Source organism: Leucopleurus acutus, assembly GCF_964270905.1.
Source record: "Leucopleurus acutus genome assembly, chromosome: 3".
NCBI classification, from domain to species: Eukaryota; Metazoa; Chordata; class Mammalia; order Artiodactyla; family Delphinidae; genus Leucopleurus; species Leucopleurus acutus.
The window spans coordinates 16860755-16880713 of record NC_139145.1 but is presented as its reverse complement, the minus strand read 5'-3'; the positions used below and the strand labels follow the sequence as shown (position 1 = coordinate 16880713).

General features: G+C 47.7%; 1 protein-coding gene across 1 annotated transcript in view; it reads left to right on the top strand.

Moving 5' to 3' along the window:
* Window positions 1-19959, top strand: part of ADAMTS2 (ADAM metallopeptidase with thrombospondin type 1 motif 2) — a gene marked incomplete at both ends in the record, with an annotated part of 245196 nt that overhangs the window by 201845 nt on the left and 23392 nt on the right. The window contains 4 exons of the mRNA XM_082836631.1: window positions 511-654; window positions 1013-1145; window positions 1761-1874; window positions 17091-17236. Coding sequence (XP_082692757.1) covers window positions 511-654; window positions 1013-1145; window positions 1761-1874; window positions 17091-17236 — 537 coding nt within the window. The remainder of the gene's footprint in view (window positions 1-510; window positions 655-1012; window positions 1146-1760; window positions 1875-17090; window positions 17237-19959) is intronic.

Here is a 19959-nt window from a genome sequence, read left to right as displayed (position 1 = left end):
AGCTGGAGGCCACTTTCTGCTGAAGGCCCCAGGCAGGAGCTGGGGGCTTTCCACCCATCATGCCATTCAAGCACCTGGGCAGGGCAGGGGGGTTCTTCTTACCCCACTTTACAGATGTGTAACTGAGGGAGGGCTCTGAGGGAGCCCTCCCCAGGAGCACAGAGCTGGAGTTGGGGAAGTTACTCCGCCTGGGTGTGTGTGCCGCTGGGTGTGTAGAGAGGGCTGTAGCTGCCTCTGTCTCCACTGCATTCTCACGTAACAGTGCTCTGCCTTGGGGACAGGATACCTGAGGGGGCTGCTGCTGGATGCTGTCACCTCAGAGTGCCCCTGACTTTAAAGTTAGCTGGTAGAAAATGGGTACCACCTTGCTCAGGGCAGACCAAGCCAACTAAGGTGGGGGGGCAGCTCGGGGAGGTTAGGGGTGCCCTCTGAGCATGAGGGTGGGGTGGAGCTGACAGGTGAGTGCGGCCAGGTGAGGGTCCAGTGAGGCTGCCTTGTCTTCCCGCACAGGCTGGGCATGGAGCATGATGGGCAGGGCAACCGCTGCGGTGATGAGGTGCGGTTGGGCAGCATCATGGCGCCCCTGGTGCAGGCAGCCTTCCATCGCTTCCACTGGTCCCGCTGCAGCCAGCAGGAGCTGAGCCGCTACCTGCAGTGAGTACCACCTGTGTCTCCCAAAGACGAACCCGAAGTGCTGGCCTCAGCGCCTCCAGCCTGAGGTGCAGGGAAGGGGAGAGGGGGACAGCAGTACGGGACGGGGGTATCCCATTGTTGGGGGCTAGGTTTTGGATGGAAAGTGGTTATGACAGCTGCACCTTTAATGGACGCCTGGTCCTGGGTAGCTTATGCCAAAGAAAACAGGTGCAGCAGGGAAACTGAGGCAGCACAGCCTAGGGCTGGGGTGTGCAGGCAGGCCCACCCCCGAGGCTCCATGAGGGGCCTCAGCTGCCTCCTGGGCTGGATGGCCAGTCCTGTTGAAGGCAGCCTGTGGCACCCATGTGTCCCCTCCCAGCTCCTATGACTGCCTGCGGGATGACCCCTTCACCCACGACTGGCCAGCGCTGCCCCAGCTCCCGGGGCTGCACTACTCCATGAACGAACAGTGCCGCTTTGACTTCGGCCTTGGCTACATGATGTGTACCGCGGTGAGTGTCGGAGCCCACGACACCTCCAAGGGATGGGCGGGGGGAGTCTGCCCCAGATCGGCCTGGCTTCCTGGGGGGCGGCTGGTGTTGGGTGGCTCCCTGGCACAGGGTGGAGCAGCCCTCCAAAACAGCAGCCTCTCCCTCCATACCCACTGCTGTTTCCCCAGTCTGCACCCAGTGCCCTCCTGGCTGGCCCAGACATGGCTTTAGGAGGGATTGAGGCAGTGGAGTGTTCAGCAGGTGAACAGCGGGTGCTCATGGGACCCTGCAATGACCGCCCCTCCTGCCTGGGCCAGAGGAAGGCCACCAAGCCTTCATGCCAAGCACACTTGTGCCCAGCTTTCTGTCCAGGCTCCGTGAGAGGTGCAGCCACCAAGGTCTGGAGGCCGGGGAGGCCGAGCAGCCTGCAAAGATGTGAAGCACCGTACTGTCTGCTCGAGGTCCTCACAGCCCCAGAATCACACAGAGCTCAGGGCACCAAACAGGCCTGTCATGGGTGGACAAGTCATTTCTGGCTCTGCAACAGTGCAAGAGGACCCTGGGCGACAGGGCGGCACCCCTGGAGGGTCCCTGAAGTGGGAGGTGGCCTGGCTAGCTGCTGGTGCTCTCTTCTAGTTCCGGACCTTTGACCCTTGCAAGCAGCTGTGGTGCAGCCACCCTGACAACCCTTACTTTTGCAAGACAAAGAAGGGGCCTCCCCTGGATGGGACCATGTGTGCACCTGGCAAGGTGAGTTGGGGCAGAGGGCAGGCACTGTGACATGCACAGATCTCCAGGGACAGGCCCTGCAGGGCCCTCGGAGTGGGGCCAGGGGTCTTCTCAGGGGACCCCTTCCTCATTTCTAACAACTCCACACTCCACAGCTTCTGCCCCGTGCACTCTTTCTTCTACGGGAGGGAACCTGGTGTCTCAGAGTTCCTCAATGTGCTTCAAGCCCCACTGCAGGAATCCCCTCCTCTGAGGACCAGTTTCAGGGTTCCAGCAGCCTTCCATCTCCCCCTGCACACTATGGGTGGCTGGGTCACCTCATCTTGAGGCCAATATTGGCCAACATTCTGGTGACCACGGGATCCTCAGGCCCAACATCAGGCTTGGCCTTTCTATCCTCTGGCGCCTTGGTGTTTGGTCCCTGGTGGGCAGACTTGTCCCTGGAGGTAGCTGGATGGCCACCCACCAGCGCCTGCCTGCTGCCCCAGGCCCTCTTCCCACCTTCCCACCTCCTACTTCCAAAGCAGCAGAACAAAGGGCTTCTCCTTCCAGCCCAAACTCCGGGCCTGATTCTCATTGGTTCAGATGAAATCGCACTCCCACTCCTCCGCCAAGCACTTGCTAGGGGGCTGGCTTATGCAGGTGAGCCTAAGCCTAATCCAGGAGGATTCAGCCCAGGGAAGACACGCAGACACAGCAGCACCCAGTGAGGCCCAGGAGAGGACTCCAGCACATGTCCCCCAGAGTCAGGCCTAGAAAGGCACCCAAACCACCTGAGCCTGAGGTTCCTACACCACAGGTCTTAAATTCTGCTTTATTTTAGAAGCCCTGGCAGAGCTTCTTAAAGTTATGGATTTCCAGGTCCACCCTGAAGATTTTGATTGGGAATGAGGACTGAGAATTGTTTTGTTCTTTATTTGTAAAATTATGGTAAAGTTCACATAACTTAAAATTCATCACTTTAACCACTTTCAGTGGCTTTTAGTACCTTCATAATGTTGTGCAACCATCACCACTATCTAGTTTCCAAAACTTTTCATCACGCCAAAGAGAGACTTCATTAAGCAGCAGCTCCCCATTTCTCTCCTCTCTCCAGCTCCTGGCAACCACTAATCTGCTTTCTCTGTCTATGGGTTTGCTTATTTTGGAATTTCATGTAAGTGGAATGATATAATATGTGCCTTTTGTGTCTGGCTTTTTTCACTTAGCATAATAACTTCAAGGTTCATCTGTGTTGGAGCAGATATCAGTGCTTCATTCCTTTTTAGGGCCAAATAACATTCCACTGTATGGATAGACCACATTTGTTTATCGTTTGATGGACACTTGGGTTTTTTCCACCTCTTGGTATTTGTGAACAGTGCCGCTAATGAACATTCATGCGTATGTTTCTTAGAAGATGTGGGAAACGGTATTTTTAAGAGATGCCCCGGGTGATTTAGCTGTGCCCCTAGACTTAATGAACTGTCAGAAGTTGGAAATGAAATGTTGTTAGAAATACTCCAGGGACTTAGTAATGCCAGAACTGACCTCGTAGCCCTGCTCCCCACAGGAGCTCGAGGGAGGGAACGGGGCCCCAAAACATTTGCTATAATCCCAGTGGGGAGCCCAGTAAGTGCTAAACTGATGAATGAGACTAGCTCAGCATGGCCTACTTCCCCGGTCTGCCCCTCCAAGTCCAGCCCTGGGTGGAGAGAAGGAGTGGGAGCAGACCCTGCACAGTGTGCTCGCCCAGGGGTGTGTGTGGCTGGTCTTCACCCACAGGACCACTGACCACTACAAAATGTGGGCCAAAGAGTGCCTGACCGCCAGCTGATTGGCCCACTTTTCCTGGGCGGGGGGTGGGGGTGGGCGTGGGGTCTGGTGAGGAAGGTGGGCAGATGTGGCCAAAGTACCCTTTCTCACAGAAAACACTGACTCGGTGACGACCTTTCACTCTTTTTGGTGGTAGGACCCTTAGTTCATTTAGCCCAGTAAAAACCCCATCATTTTATGTATTAAAAAACAGTCTTGTGCTGATTGAGGGGGTGCAGATGGGGCTTAGCTCAGCCTGCCCTCGTTCACAAGGAGCATACGTAGAAAGCTGACCTAGGTGAGGGATTCCTGGTGTGTGTGTGGAGTGGGGCTGGAGGGGCAAAGGGAGAGAGGAGGATGGGAAGGAGGAGAGAGGAGGATGGGAAGGAGGAGAGAGGAGGACGGGAAGGGCACCTCCCGGGGGGCCTATCAGAATCCTCTGCCTCTATGAGTTTCTTACTGCAATGTAATCTTATATTTGGAAAGCAATCATCCTTTGTCTCTCCCTTTCCTGCAAGAACAGCCACAGGGCCCAGGAGAGAGGAGAGGCAGAAGGGAGCAGGGGAAAGTCTAGGCAGGTTGGAGAAATAGCAGGTCATCTCAGGGACCAGGGCTTTGCCAAGCTCAGCTGTCCCTTTCTGTCCCTCTCTGCCCCCATTGCAAGACCCCTGGCAGGGGATCACACAGCACTCAGGCTCTGCCTGGGGTCCTCATGTCCACAGTGGGTCATCCCAAGCGCATTCTCCCCTCTTGGCCTCCAGCACTGGATTATATCCCTGCTTACTCACAGTTTCCTACACCCACCATTTCCCAGAGATGGAACAATGTATCTATATTCCATCCGCAGAGATGACCTGGGGAGAAGGAACAAAACTACAGATGAGCCAACTCTACTGCCTGCCCCTCAGTTGGATGGCTTTTTCATTGTCTGCCTGGGTTCCCACAATGGGGTGTGAAGGGTGCAGAGTGCATGTGTTGGTGAGATCAAGTGGAGAGGGGTGAGGGCCAGTGGGCACACGACTTTCTCACGGAATCGGGAGTTGTGGGCAGGCGTGTTTGGCTGAGAGGGGAGAGGTGAGCTCGTTGCTCTTGGACGTAGATGTGGGCAGCGGACCTGAGGATTAGGCTGATTAGTCCCCTCAGCTTCATATCCATCCATCCATCCATGTGTCAGGCTCCCTCTGCCTCCATCAGACCTCGCTGTCTGTGGGGGTTGGCCACGAACGTGACGAGGCAGCCATGACATGGTGGTGAGGAACAGGTTGGGGAGGGGCCTGTCGGGAGCTCAGAGAGGCTTTCTGGTCAGCGGCCCCGGCCAAATCTCAAAGGGTGGAGAGAAGTGGGACCAGTGCTTCAGGCGGGGGGACCTCATTGGGCGGGAACATGATGAGGATGGCTGGGGAGGGTGGATGAGGGGAGCATGATGTTTTAAAATAGAATGTATTAGTAGAAAATTTGAGGTACAGTAGGGCCAACAGATCAAGACAGTTGCCATTGACAAGACAGTGTGTTCCTCACAAATCCCAAAGGGAGGGGCCGCACCACACCGTGGCAGGGGGGCGAGGGGGGGCTGTCGGGCACACAGGGAAGCATCAGGATCAGTTGGAGAGCAGAGGGCGGCAGGAACTTCAGTTTCTGCAGAAAGGAATGGCAAGGCAAGGTAAGCAGGCTTAGGTTTGGCTGCTGTGAATAATTTCAGTGGGCTCTGGGCCATAGGGGCTGCCCCTAGTTGTCTGGTACCTGACTGGCCCTGGAGTGATTAGGATGGAGGATGGTGGCCTGGAATTTAGGAGCCCTGATGAAGGAGGTGGCTCTGTGTGCTCTGGATTGATCGATTTGCACTTGAAAATTGCACTTGTGGATGAGTTGTTTACTATTTCTAGGAACTGGCTAACCCTGGGAGGGACAGTGCCCCCAGGGTCAGCAAGGCCCAGAAGTCGAAGCATCAGAATCCAGAAAACAAAAGACCCGATTAACACACGGCTCCGCAGGAGACTGGGTGATGGTGGGAGAGAGGGAAGGACTGATTGAACTGATGATGGCTGTTCCTGAGCCTGCTTCATCACCTGCCCTGTCCAGGGTGCTGGGGACATGGCTCAGATCTGCTCTCAGACAGGTGCGCCCTGTGGCCACACAGTGTATGCCCTGGATACCCTGGAGGCAGGGTCAGGCCAAGCACAGAGGGTCCCCCCAGGGGCCTCTACCCTGCAGGCCAGGCTTGTGGGCTCACCTTGCCCTCCTTGCCTGAGCCAGGGTCAGGGTCATGGGCGGGGTGCAGATCCAGCTGGGTCAGAATGGCTCCTGCGTCAGTGTATCTTGTCAGGGAAGAGTCCTTCATGTATCTCACATTCACCGGCAGTATCTTGGGGAAGCAACGCCCACCCTAAGTTTTCATGAATTCAGAAGGACTGTTTCAGAAACATGTGCCACGGTGCTTATCCAGAGTGCAGAGGCCCTGTGATGCCCCATGTTTTGCTGCATAGTCGAGAACTGACAGGCAGGCCTAGCAACAGGGACAGCGCACGGGCTGGGCATGGGAGTTTAAGCCCTGGGTCCTCCCTCCTCACTGTGTGACCTTGAGCCATCCTTTACCCCTCGGGTGAGTCACCTAAGTGTCCAACTCAGTTATCCTCACATCCCAGGCTCCTGGCACATGGTACCAGCTTGGGACATGCTGGCGGGTGGAGAACGGAAACCCAGGATCACAGTGGTTCAGAAATGCTAAATGTGCACTTCCTGAAAAGAACAGTCTGCCCTTCGGGCTTTCAGACCAACCTGGCAGTGTTCCCAGCCCTGCTTAGGTGCACCAGCGCTCTCCGTGGTACTTATCCTGGTACCAGAGGCAGCCCTGGTCAGGATTGTCCATGGGTATGTGTGGGCTCTGAATTTACTCATGACATGTGACTTTGTGCTTTTAAATGTTTAAACCTCTCTATTGGATGAAATATTTGTAGGCATTTAAACATACGTTTATAAAGCATTTTAATAATATTAAACATGTTTCTTTTATAATAACACTGAGGCATCAGAGTATAAAATTGTTCATTTGGGATAATTGCACTCTTTTAAATGCTCATCATATCCAGGAGTAAATAAACCAAATATTAGAGGGACAGCTGCTGAGTGGTGGAATTAAGGGTGATTTTCCTGTCTTTCTGCTTTGCCTTGTTTTCATATTTTCTACAGTGCATGTGTGTTGCCTCTGTGCGTTTGGTTGGACCCAAGTCTGCGGAGGAGGTGATCCATCACACCATAGGCATGTGGAGTGTCCTGAGTTGTCCCATGCCCAGCTCCCCATTTACAAACTGGGGACCAATTTGTTCAGTGGGGACAGGGGGACCACTATGTGGCCTCCGCCATCCCCCCGGCCCTTGGTTCCCATGTCCACCAGTGATTTAGAGGCTGGACCCCGTCACAACCTTCAGAGGTGCCAGGACCCTTCCCATCCTCTTTGTCTTAGTCGATGGGGGCTGCTATAACAAAAAGCCAGAGACTAGGGTGGCTTAAACAACAGACACTTATTCCTTACAGTTCTGGAGGCTGGAAATCCGAGATCAGGGTGTCGGCACGGTCGGATTCTGGTGAGGGTTGCAGACTGCCATCTTCTCTCCCTGTCCTCACATTTTGGAGAGGGAAATCATCTCTCTCTTGTCTTCTTTTAAAGGCACTAATCTCATTCATGAGGGCTGCACCCTAATCACCTCCCAAAGGCGCCACATTCTAATACCATCACTTTGGGTTTAGGCTTCAACATGTGAATTTTGGGGCACACAAATATTCAGTCCACAGCATTCCCCTGCCTGGGCCCTCCTCCTTTCCTTCCAGCCCTCCCCTTGCTCCACCAGCTGAGGGGGACACTAGCAAGAATTTCTGTGGGTCTTTCCCTTCCCTGGTTGAGTGAGGGGAGCTCTGAGGTGAGAGATGAGGTAACTGTGGCCCGGGAAGGATGTGAACAGCATCACTGGTGACCTGGAGCCAGGCCTGCCGGACCCCAGGTAGCTCATGACTGTGCTTGTTGGCCATGTGCCCGGGTGCCCAATCTGGTGGTGGTGGAGCCCTTGATCACTTGCCCAGAGCCCGGAAAGGAGAATCCAGGGAATGGCAGCCTCTGCAGAGCCTCCTGTGGGCTCAGACTGGTGCAAAGGCAGGCCTGGGAGTGCTTCAGCTGGTTGGGAGGAGTGAGAGGCCTGTGTAAGGAAGAAGAGGCAAGGTGGGCTCCCAAGCAGAGAGGTGCACAGATCTAGGGAGACAAGAGCCGAGAACCAGGAGGGATACATGGGAGCAATGTGGGCATGGAGACGGGAGCTTGGCTGCCCTGGAAATGGGCTCTGAGACAGAGATCTGATGGCAAGGTGTTTCCTGCGGAGCATGCTCAGTATCAACACCTGCAGAGAGAGAGAGTCATTGAACAGTGGTGTGGTCAACGTAGGTTCAGCCTACCCTGCCCGGCGCTCCGGGCTGGCCTTTCAGAGTTGTCCCCCACCTTGACCTCTGGCCGTGGCTGTCCCCAGGAAAAGGGCATGACTCCGGGCTAGGCAGCTGTCTTTGGCTGAGGGCACTTCCTATAAAGGGATTCAACCGTCAGCCATGAGCAACAAGCAGCTCTCCACAGCTGGGGGAGTGAGCGTCTCTGTTCTGCAGGTGGATCCCTGCATTACTGCAGGGGTGGGGAAGGAAATGGAGCTAGGGCTTCTTTCGCAGAGGAGCTCCCAAAGGCAGCGTGGTCTGTTCAAAGAGCAGTCAGTGCTCCCGTGCCTGGTGTGGCAGTGGGAGATGGAGCAGGGTTGGTGTGTAGGAGCCAGGCCACAGGGCTAGTCTAAATCCTGCAGCAGTGGGGAACCCCAGAAGGTTTTGAGAAGGGAGCAGAGATGGGTTTACCATGAAGCTGACGATGTATAAGCTTCAGGGCCCCAAACTTGCATACGCCCCTTCCAGGGCCCTGGGACAGGCCTCACAATGTGTTCACATGGTCATATCTTTTCACTGACCAAAATCAATTAGGATCACTCCTTCTTCCCCTCTGATACATTTCTCCTGTTGACATTAGAGGGGCCGTGGGTGTTTTGTGGCTTTGGCTAAGGATAAATTGGATTTGGGGTATATTTATTGGTTTATTTACATGGTTTTTAGTACCTTATGTGTATGGTTAGGTTGTCGTTTCTATACAGGTGTAAGAATAGCTTCTAGAAATACTCTTACTGCCTCTGTACCAACTCACCCAGGGTTGTTGCAGCATATGTGCTGTGTTTAGCACAGTCTCCTCAATTGATTGGAGAAAAGGGGCCTCACATATACTAGAGGTTGTGATTACTTCTATCTTTGCAATAGTTTGTTTTCTTTTGGGGTTTGTCTTGTAGATGGGACACTAACACAGATCCAACTTGGATACTTCTTTGGAAATGCTAAGTTTAATAAGATGGTTCGTTTATTTAAAAACTGTCCAGACCTCCAAACATACACATTACAAAACACAAGGAGCACTAAAAATAATTTTCAAAGTCCAGGAGAGAAACCTGAATGCAGATGGGATGCAAAAAGTTTATTCAAAATGTTGATAAAGCTGTTACTAGTTTAACTGCAATTTTGAAAGTTGTTTCAGAATGCTTCAATAAAGTAAGGGAGAAACGACAGACTTCTGATTTAGATATATGTTTAAAGATACCTTCTTTTACCATTTTCAAATATATTTATTAAAGAAAATTCAGATAAAAATCAGTAGAAAATAAATAAAAGTTTAAAATGAGTAAAGAAATCAGTAGCAATAAATCTGACTTCAAAATTTTAATTATAACGAAATAAGTTTTCAGATCAAACTAAAGCATTCATTAGGAGGAAGAGATAACTATCAAAGCGAAATAAGTAACAGGCTCTTGAAGCATTTAACAATGCAGTTAATGAAGAGGAGGGAATCAGATGAACACATTGGAAAAGCATTTAAACTTCTTTCTGATTTTGACATGAAATGTTGACAACATCAAAGGCAATGTAAAGCTCAGAATATTGCCCCTACAATAAGAATGTTGACAGCAACAGTTACTGAGTTGCTAATCCAAAAAGCATTTTAAATCAGGCTCTGACCAAGAAAACCTGAAATACCCTGAAATCCATATCCAGAAGCACACTAGATAGCAAATTTGATCATCTACATGTTCACATAACATCACCAATAACTTCTCTAAATTACTGAAAATTAAAAAATATTTTGCTCAACCTTCTAGAGCAGGCTAGAGCACACATACCAACTCCACCTGCCACCTGTTTTATTTTCCCCTAACAGTTTCATCAAGATGTGACTCACATTTAAATTCACCCATTTAAAATGTACAATTCAATGGTTTTCAGTATATTCACAGAGTTGTACAGCCATCACAACAATCAAATTTTGGAACATTTTTGTCACTCCAAAGAGAAGCCCCGTAACCATTAGCAGTCACTCCGATTCATCCCCCCTCCCCCTTAATCCTCAGCAATCACTAATCTACTTTCTGTCTCCTTAGATTTGCCTCTTCTGAACATTTCATACAAATGGAATTGTACAATGTGCATCCTTCTGTGACTGGCTTCATTCAGTTAGCATAATGATTTCATGGTTCATCCAGGTTGTATTATGTGTCAGTACTTTATTCCTTTTCGTTGCTCTATAATAATTCATTGTATACATATACTGTTTTTTATTTATCCATTTATTAGTTGATGGACATTTGAGCTGCTACCTCTTTTCAGCTATTATGAGAAATGCTGCTATCAACATTTGGGTTCAAGTTATTGCGTGGATGTATCATTTTTCTTGAATATGTCTAGGAGTGGAATTGTTGGCTCTTATAGTAACACTATTTTTAACATTTTGAGAAACTGCCAAACTCGTTCCCAAAGCAGCTGTACCTTTTTACATTCCTACTAACAATTTCTCCACGTCCTCACCAAAACTTATTACCTGTGTTTTTATTATAACCATCCCAGTGGATGTGAAGTGTTATCTCATTGTGGTTTTGAGCACCTTTACATGGACTTAATGGCAACTTGTATATATCTTTTTTGGATAAATGTCTATTCATTATCCTTTGCTTATTTTTTAATTGAGGTATCTTTTTATTATCAAGTTATAATCATTCTTTATACATTCTGGGTACAAATCCCTTATCAGACTGCTCAGATATATGGTTTGCAAATATTTTCTCCCGTTATGTGGGTTGTCTTTTCACTTTCATGATCGTATCATTTGATGTACAAAAGCTTTTAACTTTGGTGAAGTCCAATTTAGATATTCTTTCTTTTGTCACTCGTGTTTTGGTGTTGTAACTAAGAAACCATTGCCATTAGGTCAAGAAGATGTATTCCTGCTCTTGCATTTGGATCTATGATCCATTTTCAGTTAATATTTGTGTAAGGTGTGAGGAAGGAGTCCAGCGTTATTCTTTTGCATGTGAATATCCAGTTGTCTCAGCACCATTTGTTGAAGAAGCTATTATTCTTTTTCCATTGAATCACTTGGTACCTTTGTTAAAAATCAGTTGATCATATGTAAAGGTTCTTTTAGGGACTCTGCATTCTGTTCCATGAATAATTTTGTCTGTCCTTATGGCAGGGCCACACTGTCTTGATTATTGTAGTTTTGTGGTAAGCTTTGAAATACAGAAGTCTGAGTCCTTCCACTTTGTTGTTTCTAAAGATTGTTTTGGCTATTTCTGATCCTTTGACATTTGATATGAATTTTAGGAGCTGTTTCTCAATTTCTGCAAAATTCCAGCGTAAGTGTTGCATTGAATCTACAGATCAATATGGGGAGTACAGGCATCCCTCGTTTTATTGGACTTTGCTTTATTGTGCTTTGCAGACATTACTTTTTTTTTTTTTTACAAATTGAAAGTTTGTGGCAGCCCTGCATTATCAGTTGATGGTTACCATTTTTTAGAGATAAAATATTTTAAATTAAGATGTACATTTTTTAGCGATAAAATATTTAAAATTAAGATATGTACATTGTTGGGCTTCCCTGGTGGCACAGTGGTTGAGAGTCCGCCTGCCGATGCAGGGGACACGGGTTCGTGCCCCGGTCTGGGAAGATCCCACACGCCGCGGAGTGGCTGGGCCCATGAGCCATGGCCGCTGAGCCTGTGCATCCGGAGCCTGTGCTCCGCAATGGGAGAGGCCACAACAGTGAGAGGCCCGTGTACCACAAAAAAAAAAAAAAAAAAGATATGTACATTGTTTTTTTAAGACATAATGGCACACTTAATAGACTACATTATAGTGTAAACATAACTTTACCATGCACTGGGAAACCAAAAAAATTCATGTGACTCTCCTTATTTTGATATTTGCTTAATTGTGGTGGTCTGGAACCGAACCAACAGTATCTCTGAGGTATGACTGTGACTGTGCTGCCATATTAAACTCTGATCCATGAACATGAGATGTCTTTCCATTTACTTAGATCTTCGGTTTCTTTTGACAATGTTTTGTAGTTTTCAGTGTACTAGTTTTGCATTTTTTTCTTCAATTTATTCCTAAGGTTTTTTTCTTTTTCTTTTTTTTGATGCTATTGTAAATAGAATTGTTTTCTTTTTTAACTCAAAATACTTCTAATTTCTTAGTTGAATTACAATGTTATGTTACTTACTGCTGTACAGCAAAGTGACTCAGTTATACAAATATATATATATTCTTTTTCATATTCTTTTCCATTATGGTTTATCACAGGATATTGAATATAGCTCCCTGTGCTATACAGTAGGACCTTGTTGTTTATCCATTCTATATATACCAGTTTGCATTTGCTAATCCCAAACTTCCAATCCAACCCTCTCCCACCCCCCTCCCCCTTGGCAACTACCAGTCTGTTCTCTATGTCCCTGATAGAATTGTTTTCTTAATTTCATTTTCAGTTCATTCATTGCTAGTTTATAGAAATACAATAGATTTTTGTATAGTGACCTTGAATCCTGCAATCTCACTGAAATTTTTAAATTAACTTTAATAGTTTTTTAGTGGTTTCCGTAGGACTTGCTATATAGAAGGTCAATTCATCTGCAAATAGAGATAGTTTTACTTCTTCCTTTCCAATCTGGATGCCCTTTACTTCTTTTTCTTGCCTAATTGTCCTGGCTAGAACGTTCAGTACAATGTTGACTAGAAGTGGTGTGATCAGACACCCTTGTCTTGCTTCTGATTAGGGGGAAAGCATTCATTCTTTTACCATTAAGCATGATGTTAACTGGGGTATTTCACTGATGTCCTTTATCAGCTTGAGGAACTTCTAGTCCTGTCTTTTGAGTGCTTTTTTCAGGAAAGGATGTTGGATTTTGCCAGTTTTATCTTTTGAGTCTTGAGGTAATCATACAGTTTTTCCTTTATTCTGATGATATGGTTTATTACGTTGATTGATTTTCAGATGTTAAACCTTGAATTCCTAGGATAAATTTCACTTGGTAATGGCGTATAATCTTTTACTATGGATTTGATTTGCTAGAATTTTGTTGAAGAATTTTTAAGTCTATTTTCATGAGATATTGTTCTGTAGTTTTTGTCTTTTGACATCTTTGATTTTTGTATTGGGGTAATATTAGCCTCATAGAATGAATTGGGAAAATCTTCTCTTCCGTTTTTTGAAAGAGTTTTTGAAGGATTGGTATTAATTTTTTTAAGTGTTTGGTAGAATTTATCAGTGAAGTCATCTGGCTTTGGCTATTTTTTGTGAGAAGTTTTAAATCACTAATTCAATCTCTTGTTATAGGTCTATTCCAATTTTTAGATCTTATTAAATCAGTTTTGGTAGTCTGTGTCTTTCTAGAAATTTGTCCATTTCCAGAACTCTGTCTTTTCATGTGGATTTGAATTATTCTCTGGTGTCACTTGCTTTCAGCCTAAATAGCTCCCTTTAGTATTTCTTTTTTTACAATTTTATTGGAGTATAGTTGATTTACAGTGTTGTGTTAGTTTCAGGTGTATAGCATAGTGATTCAGTTATACATATACATATATTCATTCTTTCTCAGTTTCTTTTCCCATATAGTTTATCATAGAATATTGAGTAGAGTTCCCTGTGCTATACAGTAGGTCCTTGTTGGTTATCTATTTTATATATAGTAGTGTGTGTATGTTAATCCCAAACTCCTAATTTAGTATTTCTTATATGGCAGGTCTGCGAGCGATGAATTCTCCCAGTTTTTGTTTATCTGGGAATATTTTTATTTCACTTTCATTGTTGAGAGGTAGTTTTGTTGGATATGATTCTTGGTTGACACCACTACCTCTGGCCTCCATTATTTCTGATTAAAGTCAGCTGTTAATCTTATTGGGCTTCCAGTGAGTCATTTTTCTTTTGCTTCTTTTGACATTTTACCTTTGTCTTTCTATATTTGACTATATTGTGTCTGGGTGTGGATTTCTTTGCATTTACCTTACTTGGTTAAATTTCTTGGATGTGTATGTTAATGTTTTTAATCAAATTTTGGAAGTTTTCAAACATTATTTCTTTGAATATTTTCTACTCCTTTCTCTGTGTCCTCTCCTTCTGGCACTTTTACTGTGCACATTTCAGTGAACTTATGGTCTTCCATGTTTCTCAGAGGCTCTGTTCATTTTTCTTTATTTTTTTCCCCCTCTTCTCTTCAGATTGCATAATTTCTATTGATCTATATTCAAGTTCATGGAGTCTTCTGTCAGCTCAAATCTACTACTGAGCCCTCTAGTGAATTTTTCATTTGTTTTTTTACTTTTAAACTACATAATTTCTTTTTCTTTTTGTTTGTGTTTTTTTAGTTTCTGTCTCTTTCCTGATGCCATTTGGTGAGGCATTGTTCTTTAGACATGGTTTCCTTTTGTTCTTTGAACATATTTATAATAGCTATTTTGAAATTTTTGTCTGCTAATTCTAACATTTGGGACTCCTCAAAGGCAGCTTCTGTTGCCTGCTTACTTTCCTGTGTATAGATTTCACTTTCCTGTTTCTTTTCACGTCTCAGAAATTTTTGCTGAAACTGGACATTTTAGATGATACATTGAAGAAACTCTGGATAGTGATTCCCCTAGACCTTGTTGTGCTGTTGTTTGCTTGTTTACCTGTTTATTTCTTTAGTGACTTGGATGCACTGTTTCAATAAATTTTATTTGCCCTGCAGCATGCAGCTGTTGATATTGCCCCTCAGAGATCACAGCCTTGGGCATATGCATAGTCACCCGGGCCACACAGCTTCCCACCTCCACCCCCAGAACAGTGGGATTAGCCAGGTTCTCTTTGTCTCTTTCTTTGATCTTCCAGCTAAACTTCTGGCTGTTCTGCCTCTATTGTTATCACACCCAATTAGCTTTCATTAGCTGCTAGCTGATGCTGTATTGTTTTTGATACAGTTGCCCTGGGGTACAACTTGTCTGCAGCCTAACCTAATCAGATTCTGGACCCTTCACAGAGGCAGGGTGTTAACCAATATTTGAGGCTTGCTCAGACTCCAGGAGGGCTCTTAGCTGTCTTTTCCCTGGTTACACTTCTAGTTGGTTTACCATTTTACTTGTTGCTTACTAGTATTGTGGAGCTACTGGCCTCCTCTTAGTTGCTCACTACTAAGATTTCTATTGTTTTTGACAATGCCCTTAGGCATGAACTTCCTCATGCTCTGTTCCAAATAAAGTTAGTCCTCTTAGGGTGAGTTATGGAGCTCTCAGTTCTGCCTCTCCCTCTGGGAAGACTACTGCACCACTGCGCTGGAGCTAGGAGCAGGGTGGTCCACTTACAGAGTGACACTCCTGGTCTACGAATAGGTCACTGGATAGAGATAGTAGCTTCTAGTCTTCTTGGCTTTTCCCTTTCAGCATGGAACCTCTGCCCTACAAGGAAGCCAGAGAAGGGGCTACTAGAGTACTGTATTCTTGGTTTGCCATACCTGGAGTAGAGCCTCCAGTCTGGGAGCGAGGACTGGGTGGGCAAAGGGAGTTCCCTGACTGGAGCAGATTTTCTGCAACACAGTATTGGGAGGTATGGGAGATGCCAGTGGCCTGCCTTTCCCAGGGTGAAACTATAGCCCTAGACTGGGAGCTGAGGAGATGAAGACCTCTGTCTTTTAGGCAGTAAAGCCTCCATCACACTGAGATGGGGAAGGAATGGGAGAGGGTTGTGGCTCAAATGTAGAGACTTTTACTATTCTTACCAAGATTTAGTAAATTCTCTCCATTTGTTGTATTGACCTTAGGACAATTTCCAGATACTTTATTTTTTTTAATTGAAGTATAGTTGATTTACAATATTGTGTTAGTTTCAGGTTTACAGCAAAATGATTCAGTTATATATATTCTTTTTCAGATTCTTTTCCATTATAGGTTATTAAAAAATATTGAATATAGTTCCCCATGCTATACAGTCAGTAATTGTTGTCCATATAATTTAAATGGTTTGTTTAGAAAATAATTTTCACCAGTTAAATAGTTGTTTTACTGAGGAGAGGGTTCACCAAGTTTCTTACAGCTCCATTCTAGAAGTTTCCATTTGCTGCCTGCTTTTGTAAACAAAGTTTTACTGGAATGCAGCCATATCCATTCATTTATATGTTGTCTGTAGCCACTTTCATGCTCTAATGGCAGAGTTGAATAGTTGAAATAGTGAACATGTAGCCTGCAAAGACTAAAACAGTTGCTATCTGGCCCTTACAGAAAAAGCTTGCTGAGGAATGACTGCATTATCTTTCTATTCTCCCTATGGAATACAATCCTACAAAATTATTGTCATATGAAGAGGGCATGAAAGAGTATACAGTTAGAACTGCAGGAAATGTTGTGTCCATCAATCAATTTGAAAAAAATCATTGTTCTCTGTTTTTGGTGGTTTGTGGTATTTGTCAGTTTTTAAATTTTTTGTTTTATATTTTCTAACTCTAAATCAATATTCCATTTTATACCAAACTTAGTATTTTTAATTTTGCAATCTTATTCAAATGGGCCCTAAATTGTATAAGCTTCCTCTCTGGACTAGTGATAGATTCAAGTTGTAGACCTGAGTTTCCTCTACTCCAGTGTTCTACTTACTATATTCATGAATTTTTACCATGTCAACATATCACCTATCCTTCGTTTCCATATTTCTTTTAAATTGCTTATTTTTACTTAAACAGTAGACCTTACATATCTCTAGAGTCACTGGCTTGATGTGCTGCTTACATCTTTATGAATGGCGCTGTGTGGGCACACCAGGCCGGGGGTTTCATCCTGCAGACATGGTGTGGGGTGGGCTTTGGCTGCGGGGACAGAGTAGGCTGAACAAGGCACTGAGGATGGTGGGAGACCAGGGTGGTGGTCGGGGGAAGCTGGGTGGGCCAACACCTTACCATGCCTCCCAGCGAAGTTCTGAACTTCTAGGGGTGAGTAGGGCCTGTTCTCCCTGTGCCTCGAGGGCCAGGCAGTCATCACGGGCACTGCAGCTGAAGAGTGGGGGGCATGTGACCTTCTGTCTTTCAGCACTGCTTTAAAGGACACTGTATCTGGCTGACACCTGACATCCTCAAGCGAGATGGCAACTGGGGCGCCTGGAGTCCCTTCGGCTCCTGCTCACGTACCTGCGGCACAGGTGTGAAGTTCAGGACCCGTCAGTGCGACAACCCACAGTGAGTTGGCCCTGATGTTTCCCAGCCTTCCTCGGTGGCAGCTGCGGTCCCCAAGGGCCCTTGCTAGCCAACCCTATCCTGCAAGGCCCCTGCGGATGTCACTTCTGGAGACGATGTGAGGGCAGGCAGCTCTGGCCCCTTCTCATCTTCCTGGGAGGGACTGAGATTTAGAGAGTGGAGGGCTCATGCCACATAGCCTGCTGGGGCCAGAGCCAGCTCTGGAGACTTGGAAACCTGGTCTTCTGACCTGGTGGCCTAGGGCCATTCCTCCCACTTGGCCTGCATCCTACTCTAGACACCGACCTCCTCTGCTCTTCTTGGTTGAAGGCATCAGGAATAGGAGGTGAGGGCTTCCCTGGTGGCGCAGTGGTTGAGAGTCCGCCTGCCGATGCAGGGGACACGGGTTCGTGCCCCAGTCCGGGAGGATCCCACATGCCGCGGAGCGGCTGGGCCCATGAGCCATGGCCGCTGAGCCTGCGTGTCCGGAGCCTGTGCTCCGCAACGGGAGAGGCCGCAGCAGTAAGAGGCCCACGTGCCACAAAAAAAAAAAAAAAAAAAAAAAAGAATAGGAGGCGGAACAGAGATGGGGCAATGGGGATAAAGAGGAGGGCTCTCTCGGGCCCCAGGATGCCGGGAGCCTGAGCAGGAGAGCAGCTGTTTGCAATCAGGCAAGAGGCAGGGTCAGTGACATGCCACCCATTCCCAGCCGCCCAGGGGAGAAACAGCCTGGAGAGGCTGCCTGAAGGCCCGCTGGACTCCCACCTCCATCCATGCTCCCCATCCTGCCTCCCAGGCAGGCCCCATCCCCTGTGCTATCCTCAGAGCTCCCCTAGGGCTATTACACTTGCCTCAAGATGAGATTGACAAGACAAGAAGTTAGAAGCTCAGAGGCTACAGTGTGCTGGGTGAGGACTTCCAGGTTCTGGTCCAGGGTGCACAGTCAGAAGAGCAGATCTGGCCTGACAACCCCTCTCTCCCCCCACCAGGCCCTGACTCCTCGTGGTGTCTGATGCTGGGCTCTTGGGGTCCAGGGGACTCACCCCCAGGTCTGGCCCTGGGGGAGATCATGCAGGTTCTGGGTGCTCTATGTTCTGTCCCTCCCCACCTGCGCACTCTAGGGATTTTCTTACCCCTCTGGCTGGTTCAGCCTTCTTGGTGGCAGCAAGGGACAGGGGCAGCAGTGACGTGAGCAAAACTGCCAGAACTGCCTGCCATTCCATCTGTTCACAAACACCGTTGGGCCTGGAGAGTAGCTAACCCCTGGTCAGTGCCAGCATTCCGTGCACATCAGTGACCATCAGACAACACAGATGCGCCACACAGAGCTCTGAGCACGGTTCATTTATGCCAGCCTCACTTGCATCTGTGGGGAATACGCACAGCTGCAGCGCCCAGAGCATTTCAGAGCCCACAGGCCCCACAGCAATGCCAGTGCGCGCCATGGGCCTCCCCTTTCAGGTGTCCTCCTGAAGATGACAGCTGGGCCTTATGCTGCCCCATCTTTAGTTGCTGCTCCCTGGCTCAGTAGCTTTTCCTGGGACACTGTGGCCAGTGTGAAGACTCCTGAGGTTCCCAGCTGGGCCCCCGCTCACTGGATTGTGTTCCCTCTGTGTTCTTTGCCTCGCCACTCTTTTGATTGCAGAACTGCAAACAATCTACAGCATGAGCTCAAGCTCTTCAATTTCTCTGCCTCCCTGGCCTCCCCTGAATTCTCCAACTCACATTCTCTTTTGGAATTATCATGGATTTCCATTTGAATCTGTATGGCTCCTGTCTGGGCTGGCCGGGGCTCCAGCGACAGCCCGACCCCTTCCTGCTTCTTCCTGCTGCACGATGCCCCTGGGCTCCCCAACCTACACCCAGGGCTGCACCCCCTCCTGGTGATGCTCTGGTTGGTATTGTCATTGGTCTGTGGTCCCATCAGTGGCCCTGGTGTAAATCTCAAAATCACCCTTTCTTTCATGGTCCCCATCAAACACTGAGGCTTCTTGGTTCTTTCTCCACAAATTTCTCAGATTGTTATTTCCACTGACTTCCCCTGAGAACATGGCACTGTGCAAGGAGCCTCATGGAAGCCAGCCCCTTCCATCATTCACTCTACAGTGCTATATGCTATACATCCATCATCACAGCAGAACATGACTTTTGCCCAAGTCTCATGGGGAGCCTTGGGTTCTGCTTGGCTGAAGCTCCCCAGCTCCTCCCAGGGTGCAGGCCTGCCACACCCCATCACCCTGCCTGCCATGGGTACCTGTTGGCCACCAGCTGGTGCCTTTCCTGTGAGGTTAGTGCTTTGTGGACTGCTGGTGTTCTCAACAAAGTAAGGAAGTTACAGAAACACGGCCCAAGTTTTCTTGAGGTGGAGGAAAGCTGGAGATGGAGTGTCCACTGTGTACCTGACACTTGTTAAGAACACTTGTAACAAGATTCCACTACTTCAGAATTGCTCTGAGTTCCCAGCGTGTGTGAGGCCCAGGCCCAGGCCCAGATGTAGGGGAGCTCACGCAGCTCCACCACCCTGGGGCTTATGGCCGGAGGCACAGCAGAACCTAAACACCCTGTTACAGCTCACTGTTGGTTCACTGCCACAGCTACAGGAGCTGGGATGGGGGTGGGGGGTGCACAGGGGCTGAGTAGATGCTCCCTTCCCATGGGGCCCCCGAGAGAGGATTACCAGTGCCTTCTACAGTGATGCCCCAAGGCCCTGGAGGCTGGGGGATAGC